Here is a 17,430-nt window from a genome sequence, read left to right as displayed (position 1 = left end):
AGCGTAATGATTAATTAGATGAATGTTCAAAGATAGACTGTATTGTATTTAAGGTTTGTGTTGTATGTGAGTTTCTATATTCTACTATAACTGTATGAGCAGACGATTGTGTTTTTTAAAATGCAGTTCTTGTTATCTTTGTTTTGATTTATCTTTTTACAATTGTGTCTTGACACTTGTTATAGAGAAAAAGATGTGACAGACACTTGGCCCTACACCGCCGAGCTAATGAATGTATTGTTTTTTGTAAAATGAAATTTTCATGATTTTATCTCAAGCCTTTTGCCACAAGCAAATAATTAATATTAATCCATTCTCCTCTCTTACTCCTTAATTAAAGATTGTGTTAATAGCTAATAAAGGATTTTTTAATTAAAACGAGTGTAGTAGAAACGCTTGAGCTGTGATTCGGTACAGAATTCATTGTTTACTGCGTCTTCCAACTTATCGATTTTGCATCGTGTTTCTTTTTTGCGAAGTTAATGACGCAGCGGTATTTATATTTGACGAATAGTTATTGTATGCTGATAGGTTTAGCTTGTACAATTTTAATACTGTCTGCTAATGCAGCATTTTGTATGTTATATTGTTAGATAGCTATGTGGCTTATTGTTTCAGTACTCCGATATAAGGCAGTAACCAAGATTTTTTTTTATTTATTTAAAATATCAATAGAAATACAGGCTACAAGCTAAAACAGCAAAATAAAAACTCATTTGTGGTTTATCCGCCACTGTCCGGAAAGATTTTCTCGCACAGTCGCTTATTTGGTAAATAGTGGGACTTTATATGTTTTTACATTTTTGTTGATTATTCTATATTTTGTCACAAACATTCGCAGGCAATTTATTTGATATTTATGGCAATATATATTCCATATTTGATGCGTAGTTTCGACATAGAATGGGCCACCGCTTTTTTACCGTGGGTGTTGTAACGACTAAGGGAAGTTAAAGATCGAGAAATGGGCAGCAGTGTCCTACTTAAAACATCATCAAAAGCCTAACTGCAGTTGCCAACCCGCCTGCCAAGCATGGCAGCTACTAGGGAAACCCTCCTTATGGTAGAGGCATAGGCTTCTCTCATAAGAAAGAGGGCCTAACGTCTATTTCAGAATTAGGAGTTAACAATGGGCAAAGACATGTCTAAAATTATGTATGCCCTTTCTTTAAGGTCCTAGTCCCCCAGCCAGGTTTGGAAAATAACCTTAAATATGTAAATTATAATGATAGACTTACCAAGAAAGTAGTTTTAGCAAGAAGGTCCGTTCATTAAACAAGTACGGTAATTTACTTTATTTCTACGACTCGCTGAAATAGACAGCGAATTTATGATGTCATGACCACGCAATCCTCCAAATCTAGATGTGACCTCATTTTAATTACACTTTACCAATTTCAACAGATGGCTATTACTATAAAGTCTGCACTACAATATAATATTTTAAGTATTTATACTGGTGATGATGTAATTTAGATTATCAACTAATTGTTCATATTGTTTTTATACAATTTAGTATGATAAACAAAGTGACGGATTACATGATGAAAAATTGTAGCTGTCGTCTAAAGACATGCACAAATTAATGCACTGTGATCGATGTCAGTGTTGTGACTTATACTGTACCTTTCCTTAGAACTAAGGTGTTCAAAAATATTTTAAAATATATTAATATTAAAGCATTGGGGAATTCTAAATTTAAAGTGTTATATTTCCTTATCCGATAATTTCTTTAATCCTGACTTCTCTCTATTTATGCGCGCGCATCACATCAAAACTGCTTAGTCAACTTCAATAGAATTTCCTTTTAATTCAATCGATTGATCCTATACGCAAGTTTGAAATGAATGGAATTCATTCTATAGAAATGGTCAGGGCGATAGGTTGAACTGTATACACCTTGCGGATCTATATAAAACGGGGGTCATGATTACTATACTAAATAGGTACATGTGGAAATTAATGTACAAGTATAGCCTTCATAGGTTAAGGTCACGGCACCGAATAAATTTGAACTCTAAACATAGGATTGTAATGTTTAGATCTAGATTATCAAACGTTGTCTGTTGTAAATGTTGTCTATAAAAAGTTTCAATGTTTATGCTTAAATGTTAGTATACAATCACGCACGGATTGGTACGAAATATGGAATCAACAGAGATGGGCGATGTTCTAATTGATTAGCTGTTAGGATATTTTATATCTTAATCAATGCAGGTAGTTAGTTACCTTTGATATACAACTAGTTAGTAACATAATATTATGCGGACGAAGTAAATAGTTTGTTTAAGAAACATCATATAATATCTTCATTGTCCACTGCAAAATATAAGCTTTCCCCATAAGTTTTGCAAGTAGTTGCTACACTTGGAAGGCGGATTGACAACCCTCAATCGCCTCTTACAAAACTTGCCTTTTCTATGCCGGGACCACACAGCTAAGTTGTTTAAGAATAAAACAAAATATTTTTCTTATACATTATTTTTTATTATTTTTTTAGTTTCATTTAAATAGAGTATAAATATAACCTACAAGTCCTATTCCACGATTTTGTCCGCGTGACCGGGATAAAAAATAACCAAATAGTGCGAATGTCATGTGACGATTGATTGAGCCGTTTAAGCGCCAAGAAGTAACAAACAAACAAATTTACTTTCAATTTATGACATTAGTAAATTTTCCTATACACCTGTTTCTTGAATTAAAGAATCTTTATTAATATACCTTTATGTTTATTATACAGGAATTGTCAATTGAACGGCTATTAGAAATGGAAGCTCTGGTGGCAGACACTACCGAGGAGTTCCAATTTCTCCGCGTGAGCCCCGACAGCAACGTGCCGGCCAAGTTCAAAGCGCCTGTCTCCAGCTTGTGTCAGATAGGTAAGTGTATAATATTCGTAGTAACTATCAAGAAGTTATAACAGTGTAGTTTAATGATAGAAGTAAAACGCACATTTAAAGAGACAGTAAAAAAAATATGAAAATCTATTCACAGTTGGTAAGGGTGAATAATATACACAAAAAACAAATTTTTTTTACAAGTTTTAGAAATAGAAATATTTCATATTTGTGTACTGTATTTGAAATAACTCACCATGGATGCCAAATTGTATCGATGTTTACAACTTAAGCGTTACTTTCTAATATTAACGGCACGGCACGGCATGATTTATCGTCCCGATTCAACAAAAACACCAGCAAAATATATGAAGAAACATATTCTATGTTAATATTCATATCATAATACAAAAAGTCATAAGCTCCATGTCCGCTATATTGGAAAATTAAAAAGTACGAAAATTATACAATTATTGAATACATTTTATTTTCCTATTTAAGTAATATAATAGCAGGTTGCATAAAAAATATTAGAACACTACATTTTAAGATTGTGTTTTACAAAAATAAAAAACTTTTTATAAAACCAGTTATTTTAATCTAAAATCTAAACTACTACTAATAAATACCGATTATGATAAAATTTTCATGGAACCAATCTGTATGTATATTCTGTCAGATAAATATAGAATTTTTCAAATCGGTTTAGAACTGACGGAGTTTTAAGGTAATAACAACCGATTTGCAAACATAAGAAATAACCGAATTGAGAGAATCTCCTTTTATTGAGGTGAATTGAAAATATTGCCGGGACTGTGCAATGTTATAATCAAATTTATAATTAGATAATATAAGAATGAAAAGATAACAAGTAACTATTTTGTAATTCAATGAGACTGATAATAGTAGCTTGTTGTCATTGCGAGCGAAGATTTTTGACGTTTATCTATTTCGATAGCGCGATGTTTATACTTACTCCATAGTAGTTGGCGTGTGTGTTCTACTACGTCTTACGGTTAAAAATATACTAGTTTTAATTAATGGTTATATACCCACCAGTATGAACAAGCTGGATTTGTAATTTATTATCTCTTAAATTCGTAGATTAACAAGTAGTCATTAATATTCATAATTGACTTATTAATTCGTAGTTATTTTTAATCTCTCTACAGAGGGAAATCGAAATATTTTATCCGTTAGCATCCTTTGAAGGGATTGTTCTACTAGTGAAACTGAACATTTTCAAAATATGTCGAAAAATTACAAATAATTTTGAATCACCCATTAAAAAAAAACGTCTGTATGTCGTATTCACTGTACGTATCTTGATTTATTAAAGTTTATCATCGTCATCATCATTTCAGTCCCTAACTGTTCACTGCAACATATGTCTCCCCCATAAAGTGGGTTTTGTTAGTAGTTTTCACTTAGCAGGCGGTTTGATAACCTCAGTTAGCCTTTAGTAATGTTTTAAGAGGGACGCTGCTGCCCATCCCTCGACCATTAATTCACTTAATCGCCTCTTACGATACCTACGATAAAAGAAGGTGTATTAAAATTCGATCCCTGGTAATATAAATAATATAAAATTAATTTGTTTACTAATTCTTGGCTATTTAAGAATATTCAAGCTCTCATTATGAAGTTTGGAATACACGTATTGTTGATGGAGAAGGGCATAAGGATTTATCCCGATTAATCAACTATTTAATCAGTTTAAATAATTTAATTTTCTTGGAACTTTTAATATTTGTTATTGAAGATATTAATAATTGTATTAAAATGCATTATCATCATCTTTCTGCCTTTATTCTAATTATAGAAATTTTGGAGTCGACATAATGCTTTTATCAATATTATCCAAGGTTTTGGCTTTTAGTTTTACGACCGGTGGTCTGCTTATCGTCTACCCTACTTGGGAATTGCATTAAAATGCATGTTTATATAAATATGCTTTATTTCTGACTATTAACTCTTATTTAAAAAATATACTAGAAAATTAAAATTGTTTTACTAATTAAAAAAATGGACATATAGCTTTTTCATTATTATCAACATTAGTTTTTTTTAAAAAAGCTTAATTATTTTGTATATTTTTTTTTTTATGCAATTTAGAATGGTAAACAACCTGACGGCCGCCCTGATGAAAAGTGGTAACCGTAGCCTATAGACATAAGTAGTACCATGGGCATAACAGAGTATACTGTTTCGCCCATAAAACCCCCCATGCGTTGCCATTCTTAAGGACTCAAGTGTTATTCCTCTGTACCCTGTACATTCACTGCCATATCCCACCCTTCAAACTGAAACACAGTCATGCAAACGCAACTGCTTCACGGCAGAAACATGAATGGGACAGAGGTGCCCAAGCTAACGACTTTGTACAAAGTTTCCCTCTGGTAAAAATGAAAAATTCCCTCTTATGAAATCTTAATAATTTTAATGAACAAAGAATCATAATACACTAGAGGTGAGACGACGCGAGCTATAATATGTTACTCAAATAACAGCGTCTTTGTATTGACCCCTACATAAAATTAGCTGTGCCGTGGTAACCAAGAACAATGGTACATAACAAGTCATCACTACAAAATTGGAAACACTTGATGCAATATTTATGATTTTCAAAAATCGAGTTTGCAATGTTTTTAAACATTGACGGATAATATACAAAAGGTCCTTAATAAATGTATTAATTTGAATTGCTACTTGAGATTCATGCTTGACGTATTATCAAATTTAATGATTAATCCAAAAAAAAAATTGTAGTAATCATTATTATTTTTATAAATATTTTTAGGAAAAAACATTTAATTAGATATCAATGGTAAACAAAAGACTTATCCTGTCTGAAAATCATTTATTCAGTGAATGATCTGTTAAAACCCAGCGAAACAGCTTAGACTAAACTAAACAGAGCTACTCATAATAATAAAAAAGTCTGCACTGTCGAGATTAAATCCGCAATACACTATTGAGGTAGTTAAATGTTACAAAATTTCAGTTATTGGACCTATTATCAAATCTATTGAGTACCGGAATTTATGTCATAATATTATATAAATTGTATTTACACGCAACCAAAGACATAGTTGTTTGGCCAATTTGTAACGAAGCTCAAACCGAATTGATTCGCTACTTTATATGTTATTGCCGCATTGATTCAATTACACATACGATCTCAAGTCCATTCGTACCAAATTTTCTTGCTTACAACTCTATTACGGTGTTATAAGGATAAAAATTCCATAGAGAGAAATCTTGGTCACAGTTACATGTATATAAATTTTATTTACCTACATAATTATGTATACATAATTAAAGACTGGTTAGCTTATGACGTCGTCGTCTAGAAGGCATCGACTTTTCTATAATTAAGAGGTGTTCAATTTTCACACAAATATTTATATAAATTCATAACTAATAGTACAGCGACTTAGGCTTAATTATAACGTAAAGTAATAAGAAAATGAAAAAGGACTCCCACGTGTACACCTCTAGTTAGCCGGCGCCCCTAGCTAGATTTTCTGTAGCGTTATTTTTAATAAACAAATAGATATTATAATTTCAAGTAGGGTGCCCTCCTGACCTGGCGTCGTAGGTGATCAACCCCAGTTGGTTGTGAGTAACGACTTTAGTGCTTAAACAGTTTATGGGTTGCGGTAGCTAAATATCATGAGACGGGTCGTATGCTTAATTGCTCCTTTCGATATATAATTTTAAATATAGAAACTATTCCACAGTTATATGTGGTACAAGAAACGAACGTGAGACGTTTATTTTACATGTAATGAGTACGGTTTACAGTTGTACATATTATTCGATCAGCATTTTTGTCTAATTCACATTACGAGTATAACATTAATAAAAAAATCAGTTCATCTAATAAAACTGCATATCGCGGCTGTGTACTCTTATATCATTAGCGTACTTCATTTGTGCATTTACAGTATATGAACCATACATAATCCATTCATTGTGTTTTATAAAATGTTATTCCTCTTTAATACATTTAATATGTTGTCAGTGATGTACCCCCATACCTGTATTCGTAATTTTGGTATTTACGGAATAAGTTTTATAGATAGTGTCGAAATAAGCAAACCATTAGATACGATTCAATAAAAGTTTATATTATAAAAAACAAAGCTAAGATCAAATTTACAGTAGCAGTTTATAATTATTGCTATTGTCTGGGAGTCGATTGCTTTCTGTTTGTTAATATTGTTTGTTTCCAGACTTGAAAGCTTTTAATTAAATTCCACGATAATATTATGTACTTAATGAATAGAGCTATACTAGAATTGTATGTTGTAAATTTCGAACGCTGTTTGGCTTGAAAATTTGTAAGCTTTAAATAACATAAAGTATATAATTATATTTTTTAAAAACCTATTTCTGTATATTTATTGATAGATATATTATTAAACATTTTAATAATACTGATTTATAATGCAGTACACATTTAAGTAAAGTATAGTATTTAAGTAAATAAATAGGAGAAAGTGGTCAACTTTCTTACACGTTTTACGTCTTCACTCACTATTTTCTTCTATTTGGATTTGGGTATTCAGAGCTGAGACTCTAGATGTTGGCCATTTGGCGGCTATCGTAATAATATCTGAAAGTTCTGAAGTATACATATACATATTTTTGATACAATTTACTGCAGTAAGTAATTATGTTTTTGGATTGTACCTCTAATTCAGTCAGTTGGTTATTTTATTTGTAACTGACTCAAAATAAAGTGGTTATCAATTTCACAATATTTTTATATCTCTTTTATACAGTAGATATCTTCATCAATTTTGATGTCTAATCTTTTAATCATAAGCTCTGCTCGTGTTTTTTCCTTATGCACGTATTTAGCTAGTTCTTTTTTAAAGATCAAAATTTTTCATACTTCTTCTAGTTTTTTGTATAATTTAGAACAGAAAAGAATCTATTTGGGAAAAATGCCTCTAAACCTTCCACTACGTTTATTCGTATGCAACATTCCAGAAATCGCTGGGAGTCGTTTCGAGACCTCAAAACAGAACACGTATACAAACATTGTTCGTTTAATAGCCTAAGATAATAGTGTTATTTACTACTTTGGCAGCCGAGACCAAACAAAAACAGTTTTTAAAACATGTTTAGTATGCGGAATGCTCACTGGATTGCCATTTGCCGATTATTCCCCAGTAAGGAATGTGTGGTAGGTATATTGGGTATATGATGAATATTGCCTACTGTTGATGTTTTGTTTGGTTGAGATCACCGTTCACTAGTTAATCTTATGTATATCGACACATATATGTATATATGTATGTCTGTATAGACGATTATTTATTTTAAATTTATTAATATAAATGTTTACTGATAAATATGCTGCTTGTTTACTTTAAATAGATATAACGTGGTAAAATGTCTTATCTTGTGATTTATTGCACATAAACTGTTTCCCGCGTCTTTGCCCGCGTGAATATATAAGATACTCTGTCTCACAATCAGTGACGTAACAAAAGTAGGGTGGCAGAGCGGGCGAAATGCGAAGGTCTTCGGCTTGAGGAACCCTCTGGTCATTAATGAAATTATAATATCAATCTTTTTAAGATGGCTCCATCCGATAAATTTACCATTAACATCAGATGATACTAGTTACGCTACTGCTCACAATAATAGCATATTTTTTAAAGGAAATTACTAATATAATAGAATATATAGGTACAATATTATTACACTAGTTTTTTTACGTGACTTCGTTGATTGATCGAGATAAAAATTTGCGTTTATCTTTTTTATATACCACATATATTATTATATAAACATAGTTATATCTAATTATATGCTAATTGTTATAGTCGGTAAAACGCTAAGAGGCCACAAACAAATCAACCCACTTTCACATTTGTTATTAGTAAATATTTAATTTATGTATGATCGTAATTACGTATTTATTAAATTGCAGGCAATAAACAAATCGCGGCACTGGTGGTGTGGGCGCGCGACATTCCCCATTTTAGTCAGTTGGAGCTGGAAGATCAGGTGGTACTGATCAAGGCCTCCTGGAACGAGCTGCTATTGTTTGCGATCGCCTGGCGGTCTATGGAAGTAAGTCGTTTTTGTAACTGAACAATATCTGTAGGTAAATGGATATTTACGAAAAATTAATACGTAAGGTCTTAATAGTAATATTTTTTAGAATTTTTGTCAGTCTGTATGTTTGTTCTGGTATCACGCAAAAACTTGCACCAAATTTGATGCGCTTTTCCCAAGCTTGAAGTCTGGATTTTAGTTTGATACTACATCTAAAAATAGTTTATTATTTTTTTATAGAGGCTAGTTAAAGTAACCACACCTCGTTATTATTTATTATTATTATTTCATTGGTTTTCCTATTTCCAACGACTACACGTATAAACTCGGGGACAAAACCTAGTTATTATTAAAGCTAAAGTGATGGTATATAGGGATTATTGAAAGAATTATTTAAGCATACTGTTGACTATGACTTTCTCTATATAAAGAGGATATAGCCTAAAAATATCATGCTGGCCAAGAGAGAGATTGTTATGAAATTTTATTTCGACTTTATCTTTTCTTGCACTGATATAGTATTATTTTCTTTGGTGATCCTTATCGTCTTGAGATGAAAACTAGGTTTATTTATATTAATGTAATGTCTGTAGTGATACCAATAATTATTTTAACTGTCGTAAGGACCGACTTATAAAATATTCCGTAGCCTGTTGCAATTTTTTAGGATAGGTACTTGTATTGTCTTTTTTTTATGATCGATGGAGCCATTACAACAATGATACAATATTTATTATAGGTACGTGTTCATGCAAGGACAATGCCTACGTGTTCTGCAAATATAACTAAATCATTAATAATTGATTTATGTAGTAAGATAAAAATTATAAAACATTGTCGTTTTGGACGTATTACGTACCGCCATCCATCTATTCCCAAACTAAACACAGTTTTATGTGTACTAAATAATTAGTAGACCACACAAAAGGTATTCGTTCAATTGATGTTATTTATATAATTTACTCAAATATATTTTTTATTCAGATCTTGCAATAATTATAATATTAAATTTACTAGTATAAATCTATTAAACTGTAAGATTCTTACCTACAGGAAATGTCTTAGAGAAGTTATGTACACCTAATTATGTATTTGCAGTTACTTGATTCCCTTATCTCTGCCATATTGTCTTACTTTTTATTGTTGAATGAGTAATTTGGTATTTCTGTTTATTTTATGTTAAATATCGAATCAGTATACTCTGTTATGTCCATGATACTGTTCATGTCTATAGGCGACGGTTACCACTTTCCATCAGGTGGACCGTCAGCTTGTTTGCCATTCTATGTCGTATAAAAAAATTTTTCTATATACTTGTGGAAACTTTGTTGATTTGTATGTTATGTATATGTATATACTAAATGTAATAAGAAATTTTTTGTTTAACAAATAAATAAAAATAAAAATGTTGTACTATGCCTGTTTCAGTATTTAAACGACGAACGAGACAACATGGACGGTTCGAGAAATACATCGCCGCCTCAGCTGATGTGCCTCATGCCAGGTATGTTCTGTACTACTATACTACTTTCGTGATAACGAAATAATATACCAGAGAGCCATTGGGGTCGATTCCATGGCGCCATTTCTCTAAACTCATCTCTTAGACTGACATTTTCATTTGATAGTTTTGCAAAATTACTGTTTTATGGACCATCAACATAATTTATAATTTTGACTCAAAAATGTATTAGAAATGTAATTTATATTGATTCTTAAAGACTTCGCTGTGATATCAGTCCTAATGGGCTGCTCATATAGCTCGAACAATCGACAAACGATGGGGAAGAAAAGTTCTCGAGTGGCGACCCCGTACGAGCAAACGCATTGTAGTATGACTCCCCCCCCCCCCTTCTCTCCATCTAGATGGAGTTACGACCTCGAGTGCATTGCAGGTGGCTCAAGACCGTTCTTTATGGTAGTTTATGGGGGAGGCCTATGTTCAACAGTAGACTGATAATGTCCGAAATGATGATGACGATGTGATATCAAATTGAAATATAATTTCATACATAGGTTTAGAGAAATGACGCCTTAGAATCATTGTCTACATGAGTACCTCTATTTCCATCGTGTTTCTATGTTTCATCTGCCAAGCGGTTGTGTTTATTTCGATTTGAAGGATGGGACATAGTTGTCAGGAATATCAATGGCTATAAAGTACTATAGGCATCATTCTGTATTCTGTGATGTATTTTTTTTTTTATAATGGCACGACACATTGACTCCATAATCGCCTGATGGTGAGTGATTATGAAATCTATCTGCATGGGCCATATATTGTGTAGTGCATGTTTATAGGCGACGCCTGCCAATTACCATCAAGTGAGCCATCAGTTTGTTTGCCACTCAAAGTTGAATAAAATTAATGACCTGATAGAAAATCTGTGCACATGTAAGATTAGGATCAATAATTTTTCGTTGTTGACAATAATTCCCTTTGTGTTTCGCGTACCCATGTACCACGTACATTATTATTGCTCGTTGGCACTTGTTTTTTTACTGTAACATCTATGGTAACTCCATACGTCGCGTCCACAATAATCTTCTAAATTATACTGTATATAAATAAGCATTTTGTGTGCATATTCATATAAAATGACACAGTAATTTAACGCCTTTTATTTTGGTATCACGCCATGTCCCTGACGTGACATGTAGGCGATGATTAGGGTTGTCACAAAATGAATATAACCATATTTTTCTCTAAGCCTTGAATGTGTCTCAAATGTGTACTGTGTATAATAATTGGAGCTTACATTCACTTTATTTGATTATTTATTTATTTAAGGACAACCAACAAAGCATACATTTATATCTACTTAAAACACATTATAATAAGGTTACATTATAAAATGCTGCCTCAATTAAAGGTCGCCACGACACGCTTATTCATAATATATATAACTATTAGGATGAACATTTATAAAAACTACAATACTAGTTATACAATAAATAGACTACAGTAATACTTTGGATTTGAAAGATTTGTACACTTATAATCTATACATATGTGCAATGATACATGCCATGCTGTTATTAAGCTGAATATATTTAACTAAAGAATCTATACAAAGTTGATTTGAATTTGTTTATCTCACACCGCAAGTTTTCTGTCTGGACTTATTAATATGCTATCAATAAAGACTTACTAAATATTTCGTGAAAGTAGCTTAACCAATTGTCTTTGAAATTGAGTATACACATATTACTTGATATTAAAAACGATATAGGCTTCTTTTCTTGATCCCGGTTAATAAACAAACCCTTGTTGCGCGGTCGCAGTCGCGAGGGAAAACTAGTATTGTAAAGAAATAGACGTACAGATAAACAGTTTATACGATACTAAAATAGGTATATGACGAATTACATTTAGAAAAAAACGGCCGTTGTATATCGTCTGCGTATTTTATGGCGTAATTATTCTAATAATTATATAGTTGAATAAAATTTTAAAATGAAATTTCTATTGCGTTCCAGGTATGACGCTGCACCGCAATTCGGCGTTGCAGGCTGGTGTGGGGCAGATCTTCGACCGCGTTCTGTCCGAGTTGTCGCTCAAAATGCGCTCACTACGCATGGACCACTCAGAGTACGTCGCGCTCAAAGCCATCATCCTGCTCAACCCAGGTCGGTACAGCTAGTTTGTCATAGTATGTCCTGCCCCACTATTGGGCAGAAGCCTTGTCCAACTACTTCCATAATTATCAAAATCCGGCATGCAAAATTTATATCGCTGTCATATGAACAAAGCAAATAAATGTATAAATACAACATTTAAATTTATAGGCATTATTACACAAAATATAACTACCAAATTATTTGGTTCTAAATTATTTTCTCAATGAATAATTGCATCTAGAAGCTTGCTGCTTATTATATACATTATAACTTATGTCAAAGTTTATTTAACAATTTTTAAGACATTATTACATTTTTTTTATGGGTGAAAATGGTATGGTAACCCCGCCTGCGCTAACGGGATACGCTTGCGGAGCATCAGTGAAGGGTGATAGATGAGAATGAATTTATTACATATTTGGTCTATTATGTCATTTTGATAACACCAGTATTTATTTAGATGTGAACTATTTTTTTTTTTTATAATTTCCAGATGTGAAAGGATTGAAAAATCGACAAGAAGTAGAAGTTTTAAGAGAGAAGGTAAGATTGATTAGGTACTTGAGAAAATGATAGTTGATGTTCAAATGATAATCGTGAATTTGACTAAATATTTTTTTTTACACAACCACTCCTGCAATCTTAATGTATGTGACCCTATTAAATAGTCCTTACGAACCTTCATTTTAAATCTAGATTATTTCTCTAAGTATTTCATCGTTAATAATAAAGATTTTGTGGATTTAATAATTGTGACAGAATATTATACCAGTATGGGAATAAAATCTATCTATTTGATTCATATCAACCTTTAACTGACCACTGGTGAACATAAGCTTCCCCTTGTGGGTTGCTAGTAGTTGCAAAAACAGTGCATCTCTGATGCATTGGGTCTGGGCAAGCTCTAACATAATCCTAAGGGTATTGGCGGACCGTCCAAACTGCCAGTATTTGATTTATTATACATATAATTTTTCATTTATTTCTTCACTATGACAGTATTGATTATTATTGTCCCTTTGGCTTTTGACATTGGCTCAAAGAGTTTTCTGTAAAAGTTCGTTCTCTAATTTAACTGGAATAGGTATTCAAGTTAGGCCCAGGTGGGCGTAAACAAAGAAATGAAATTCCGAATTTTACGACCCAAACTTCTCGCGTACAATGAAACAAGTTAATTCTGTAGACAGAGAGTGATATAACGCTAAGAATTTTAATAAATTGTACCATTTTTAAACTATTTGTGACTTAAGAATTTTCTGTTTACCTCTAAAACTTCGGACAGAATTCATAGTAGCTACCTTGGATTTCTGTCCACAACTCTGTAATTATGTGGAACTTATCTATATTATATCTCGTTTCAGATGTTCTCGTGCTTGGACGAGTACTGCCGACGGTCGCGCGGGACTGAGGAGGGCCGCTTCGCATCGCTGCTGTTGCGGTTGCCGGCGCTGCGTTCCATCTCGCTCAAGAGCTTCGAGCATCTTTTCTTCTTCCACCTGGTAGCTGACAGCAGCATCAGCGGATACATACGAGACGCTTTGCGCAATCACGCGCCGCCCATCGACGCCAACTCCATACTGTAGGCTGGGGTTTAACGCCACCACTACGTCTGATATCACCACCGGGAGAACGAAGTTTTACAAACACTGGCAGTAACGGCTGAACAGAGAATATTTTAGATTCAATGATTACTCTATGATTTATCATGTCACGATTTTAAATTTTATTGCATGATGGTAAATTGTGCAAATTACAAATAAGAAACATCTGGCCTTTAATGTAATTCATTGACGTCGTAGTAGGTTGAACCCGTCGACCTTGAAGGTGATGTGACAACACGTCTCATTACTGTTTCTTCATCAATACTTATCTTTCAACTCAGTGTATATTATTATATAGAAATTAAATAGGACAAAATGTCTCCAGTTTATAGACGTAATATCTTCAAGAACAAAACATTAATAGTTTTCCGGGATTAGATCGAAGAGATGGCCTCGCGTAATGTGATATTATGTAGCGCTCGACATGACCGTCGCAATCCGTGCCGTTATCACTGAACGTCGACTAGTTACAAGCCCCTGATTCGACTGTGAATAATGATTATGAAGACAATACGTGCTCTGGAGGAGCGCTATCTATGTTTCGAGTATATTCACGCTGTTGTACGTGTAGTAGTGGAGTAGGCAACGCGGCGGGCGCGCGTCGCGAACTACGTTATAAGAACGATCTTCAGAGTTAGATAATGTAAATGGGGCCGCCTCTTTTATTATTACTTAGTGTTAATATTAATGTAATTAGTCGTTCGTTTATTAGAGAATTCTATTTGTCATGTAGTTTTATCTATAGTGAATTATTATACTACTTAGAATATACGCGTAATGTTAACTTTTACCAAATCTTTAAAAAACACATGTTTATTATATATAATAAAATGTCCGATCCCAGTGAACTATAAACAAATTTGTTGTTTAAAAAGTTAAATTCTAAAAGAACATTTCCATAGTTTACACTGTCTCTAATTATTTTACTTAAAGCGCAGCACATACAATGTTTTTACCATCAGCGATCAGTGATTTTACAGCTTTAATGCTACATCATGATTTAGCGACGTAAAATCGTGAATTAAAAATGTGCGTACGTTGTATAAGCTAGAAATGTGAAGCAAGGGGGAGGATGTTAACTAATTACTGTATCAGGCATCGAAATATGCGCGAATTGTAAAGTGTAATCGCTGCATGGAGCTCCCAGGAAGCAATCGAACAAAGTAATTCACCGATCTCCGATGTTAAATGTGTTGTCTATGCTATAGCCTTTTATTGACATACTGTTGGTGCTTTACATGCATTAAAATTATGCAGTTGCATATCAAATATGCATAAATAATCTTGAATGGAAAATAATATTATTTTCTCTATAGTATAAGTTATATAAAAGCTGTAAATATACCCTTATGTACAATATAAATCTAATATTTACGTATATTCATTAATTAATATATACACACCTCACCAACGGAGTGGTGGGACAATTGTTAATGATGGCCTACACAGTGTCGAGTAACAATATCATGGTCATTATTATTGTAATTAGGCCAGTATAATTTTTATTTTTTGACTCAACACGCATTTCTGCAGATATTTATTAAAAATAACCAGTATTAATAAAAATATAGATCTTAATAATTGAATTACAAAATTATAGGTAGTCTTGAAGAATAAAACATAATCCAAAATATTATATGGTAAAATATGTTTTGTATAACATATAATTCTATTTTGCAATTTTCTTTATAAAAGTGGATATAAATAGGGAGCTCAATATAATAGAACTTCTCTTATCGAGGTAATATGGTTAGTATAATAAATTAAAAGATTTACATCTAAGTATTTATGAATAAATAGTGAAGTTATCACTACATTCTATTTTGTTGATATTGGTAACCACTGTTTCTGTTGTATTGAAGGAAAATGTTGAACAATGATATTATTATATGGATGGGTTTTGAATTTATGATGATGGTGTTGCAGCGGTTGTGAGATGATATATTATGATGTTCACTAATTATCTGACTAAATTTAAGTTATATTTTTTGTATAGACATAGCTTTAAGATGAATGGTAATTAAAATGATTATCATCACAAAACTTTGTATCATTGTGTACATTACATTCTATAAAAAATGTTAAGACAGTTATTATCTACAATTATAAATACAGAAACCTTTTTTCAAGCTTTTCATGATAATATCAAGACTGTTTCCTTCCTTGTTAAGTCTTAAAAACCTCAAGTATAAAAATAAACAGATAATATTATATGGCATCTATGTTACAGGTATAGATAATAAGGGGGAAAAGGGTCTGTGAACAACGGGAACTACTTGCCCCATTACTAGCAATACAAGTCTGTCTGTTCCCTCCGATCCCTCCTGAAAACAATTTTTAGAAACTTAATTCCTGATGAAGTCATCACGATTGGTTATCATAAGATCATTTAATTTTATGTTTTTCTATATCATCATCACCTATACGCTAATCAGAGATAAGGGCGACCCTTGGCTTTCGACACCTGCGCTGGAAATGTGTAAGGTGTTCATGGGTAAAGTATCTGTATATGTAAACAAAAGAAATTACACAAATGCCGTACAGTAATAAATGACCTATACTGCTACTTCAATTATCGACGTATTAAAAATTTGCACTGACTTCCGGCACCACAACTTTAGGACGGCACTAGGTTTCTCGATATTTATTTTTAATCATCTATAAACTATAAAAAAAAGCCGTCATCACTCGTACCTGGGAAATTCCATTTATTCACGTAGTCACCTGTACCGCTCAGAAATGACGGCATATAGTGCTCAGAGTTTTCTGATATAGTAGCAGCCTTCTAAGTGTTTTTCACGTTGGTTCATTTCATAGGTTTTTTTTTCCATGGACTTGTAGTCTATTAACTGGCCTACATTAGGGGGAAAGGGATTGTTAGTAATAGAGACTGCGAATCCCATTGCTATCAATATACCCAACCAGGTCGACCTCCTCGCGGTTCCCCCTGGAAACTATCATGGTTAATTCCTGATGAATTCATCATGATGGGCTAACTGGCCTGTTTTCATTCTCATCTATCACCCTTCACTGGTGCTCCGCCAGCGTATCCCGTTAGCGCAGGCCGGGTTACCATACCATTTTCACCCATCAAAAAAAAAAAACTGGCCTACATTTTTATTCTTACTTGACATCACTCACTTTTATTCTGTTAGCGTATACCACAAGTGCGGGCGGCGTTACTATTCTATTATCACCCATTAAAACAACATGTTATTCTTATCCAGAGATATTGGTCTGATACTGTTAACGTTTTTAATGTATCATTACATTAGCCATCAGGAATATTA

The 17,430-nt window shown here is 32.8% G+C and overlaps 1 protein-coding gene across 7 annotated transcripts in view; it reads left to right on the top strand.

Moving 5' to 3' along the window:
• Positions 1 to 16,183, top strand: part of LOC113516739 (protein ultraspiracle homolog) — a 58,459-nt gene extending 42,276 nt beyond the window's left edge. For all 7 annotated transcript variants that reach the window (XM_026901205.3, XM_052901859.1, XM_026901202.3 and 4 more), the window contains 6 exons: positions 2,744 to 2,882; positions 8,791 to 8,933; positions 10,347 to 10,422; positions 12,399 to 12,548; positions 13,033 to 13,082; positions 13,901 to 16,183. In XM_026901205.3, the coding sequence (XP_026757006.2) occupies positions 2,744 to 2,882; positions 8,791 to 8,933; positions 10,347 to 10,422; positions 12,399 to 12,548; positions 13,033 to 13,082; positions 13,901 to 14,122 (780 nt within the window). In that variant the 3' untranslated portion in view covers positions 14,123 to 16,183. The remainder of the gene's footprint in view (positions 1 to 2,743; positions 2,883 to 8,790; positions 8,934 to 10,346; positions 10,423 to 12,398; positions 12,549 to 13,032; positions 13,083 to 13,900) is intronic.
• Positions 16,184 to 17,430: the final 1,247 nt, after the last annotated feature.

The sequence above is a fragment of the Galleria mellonella genome, unplaced genomic scaffold, assembly GCF_026898425.1.
Source record: "Galleria mellonella isolate WM207_F2 unplaced genomic scaffold, CSIRO_AGI_GalMel_v1 utg83, whole genome shotgun sequence".
Taxonomy (NCBI): Eukaryota; Metazoa; Arthropoda; class Insecta; order Lepidoptera; family Pyralidae; genus Galleria; species Galleria mellonella.
The sequence above is the reverse complement of the archived record's forward strand: the minus strand, read 5'-3'. Positions and strand labels throughout refer to the sequence as shown.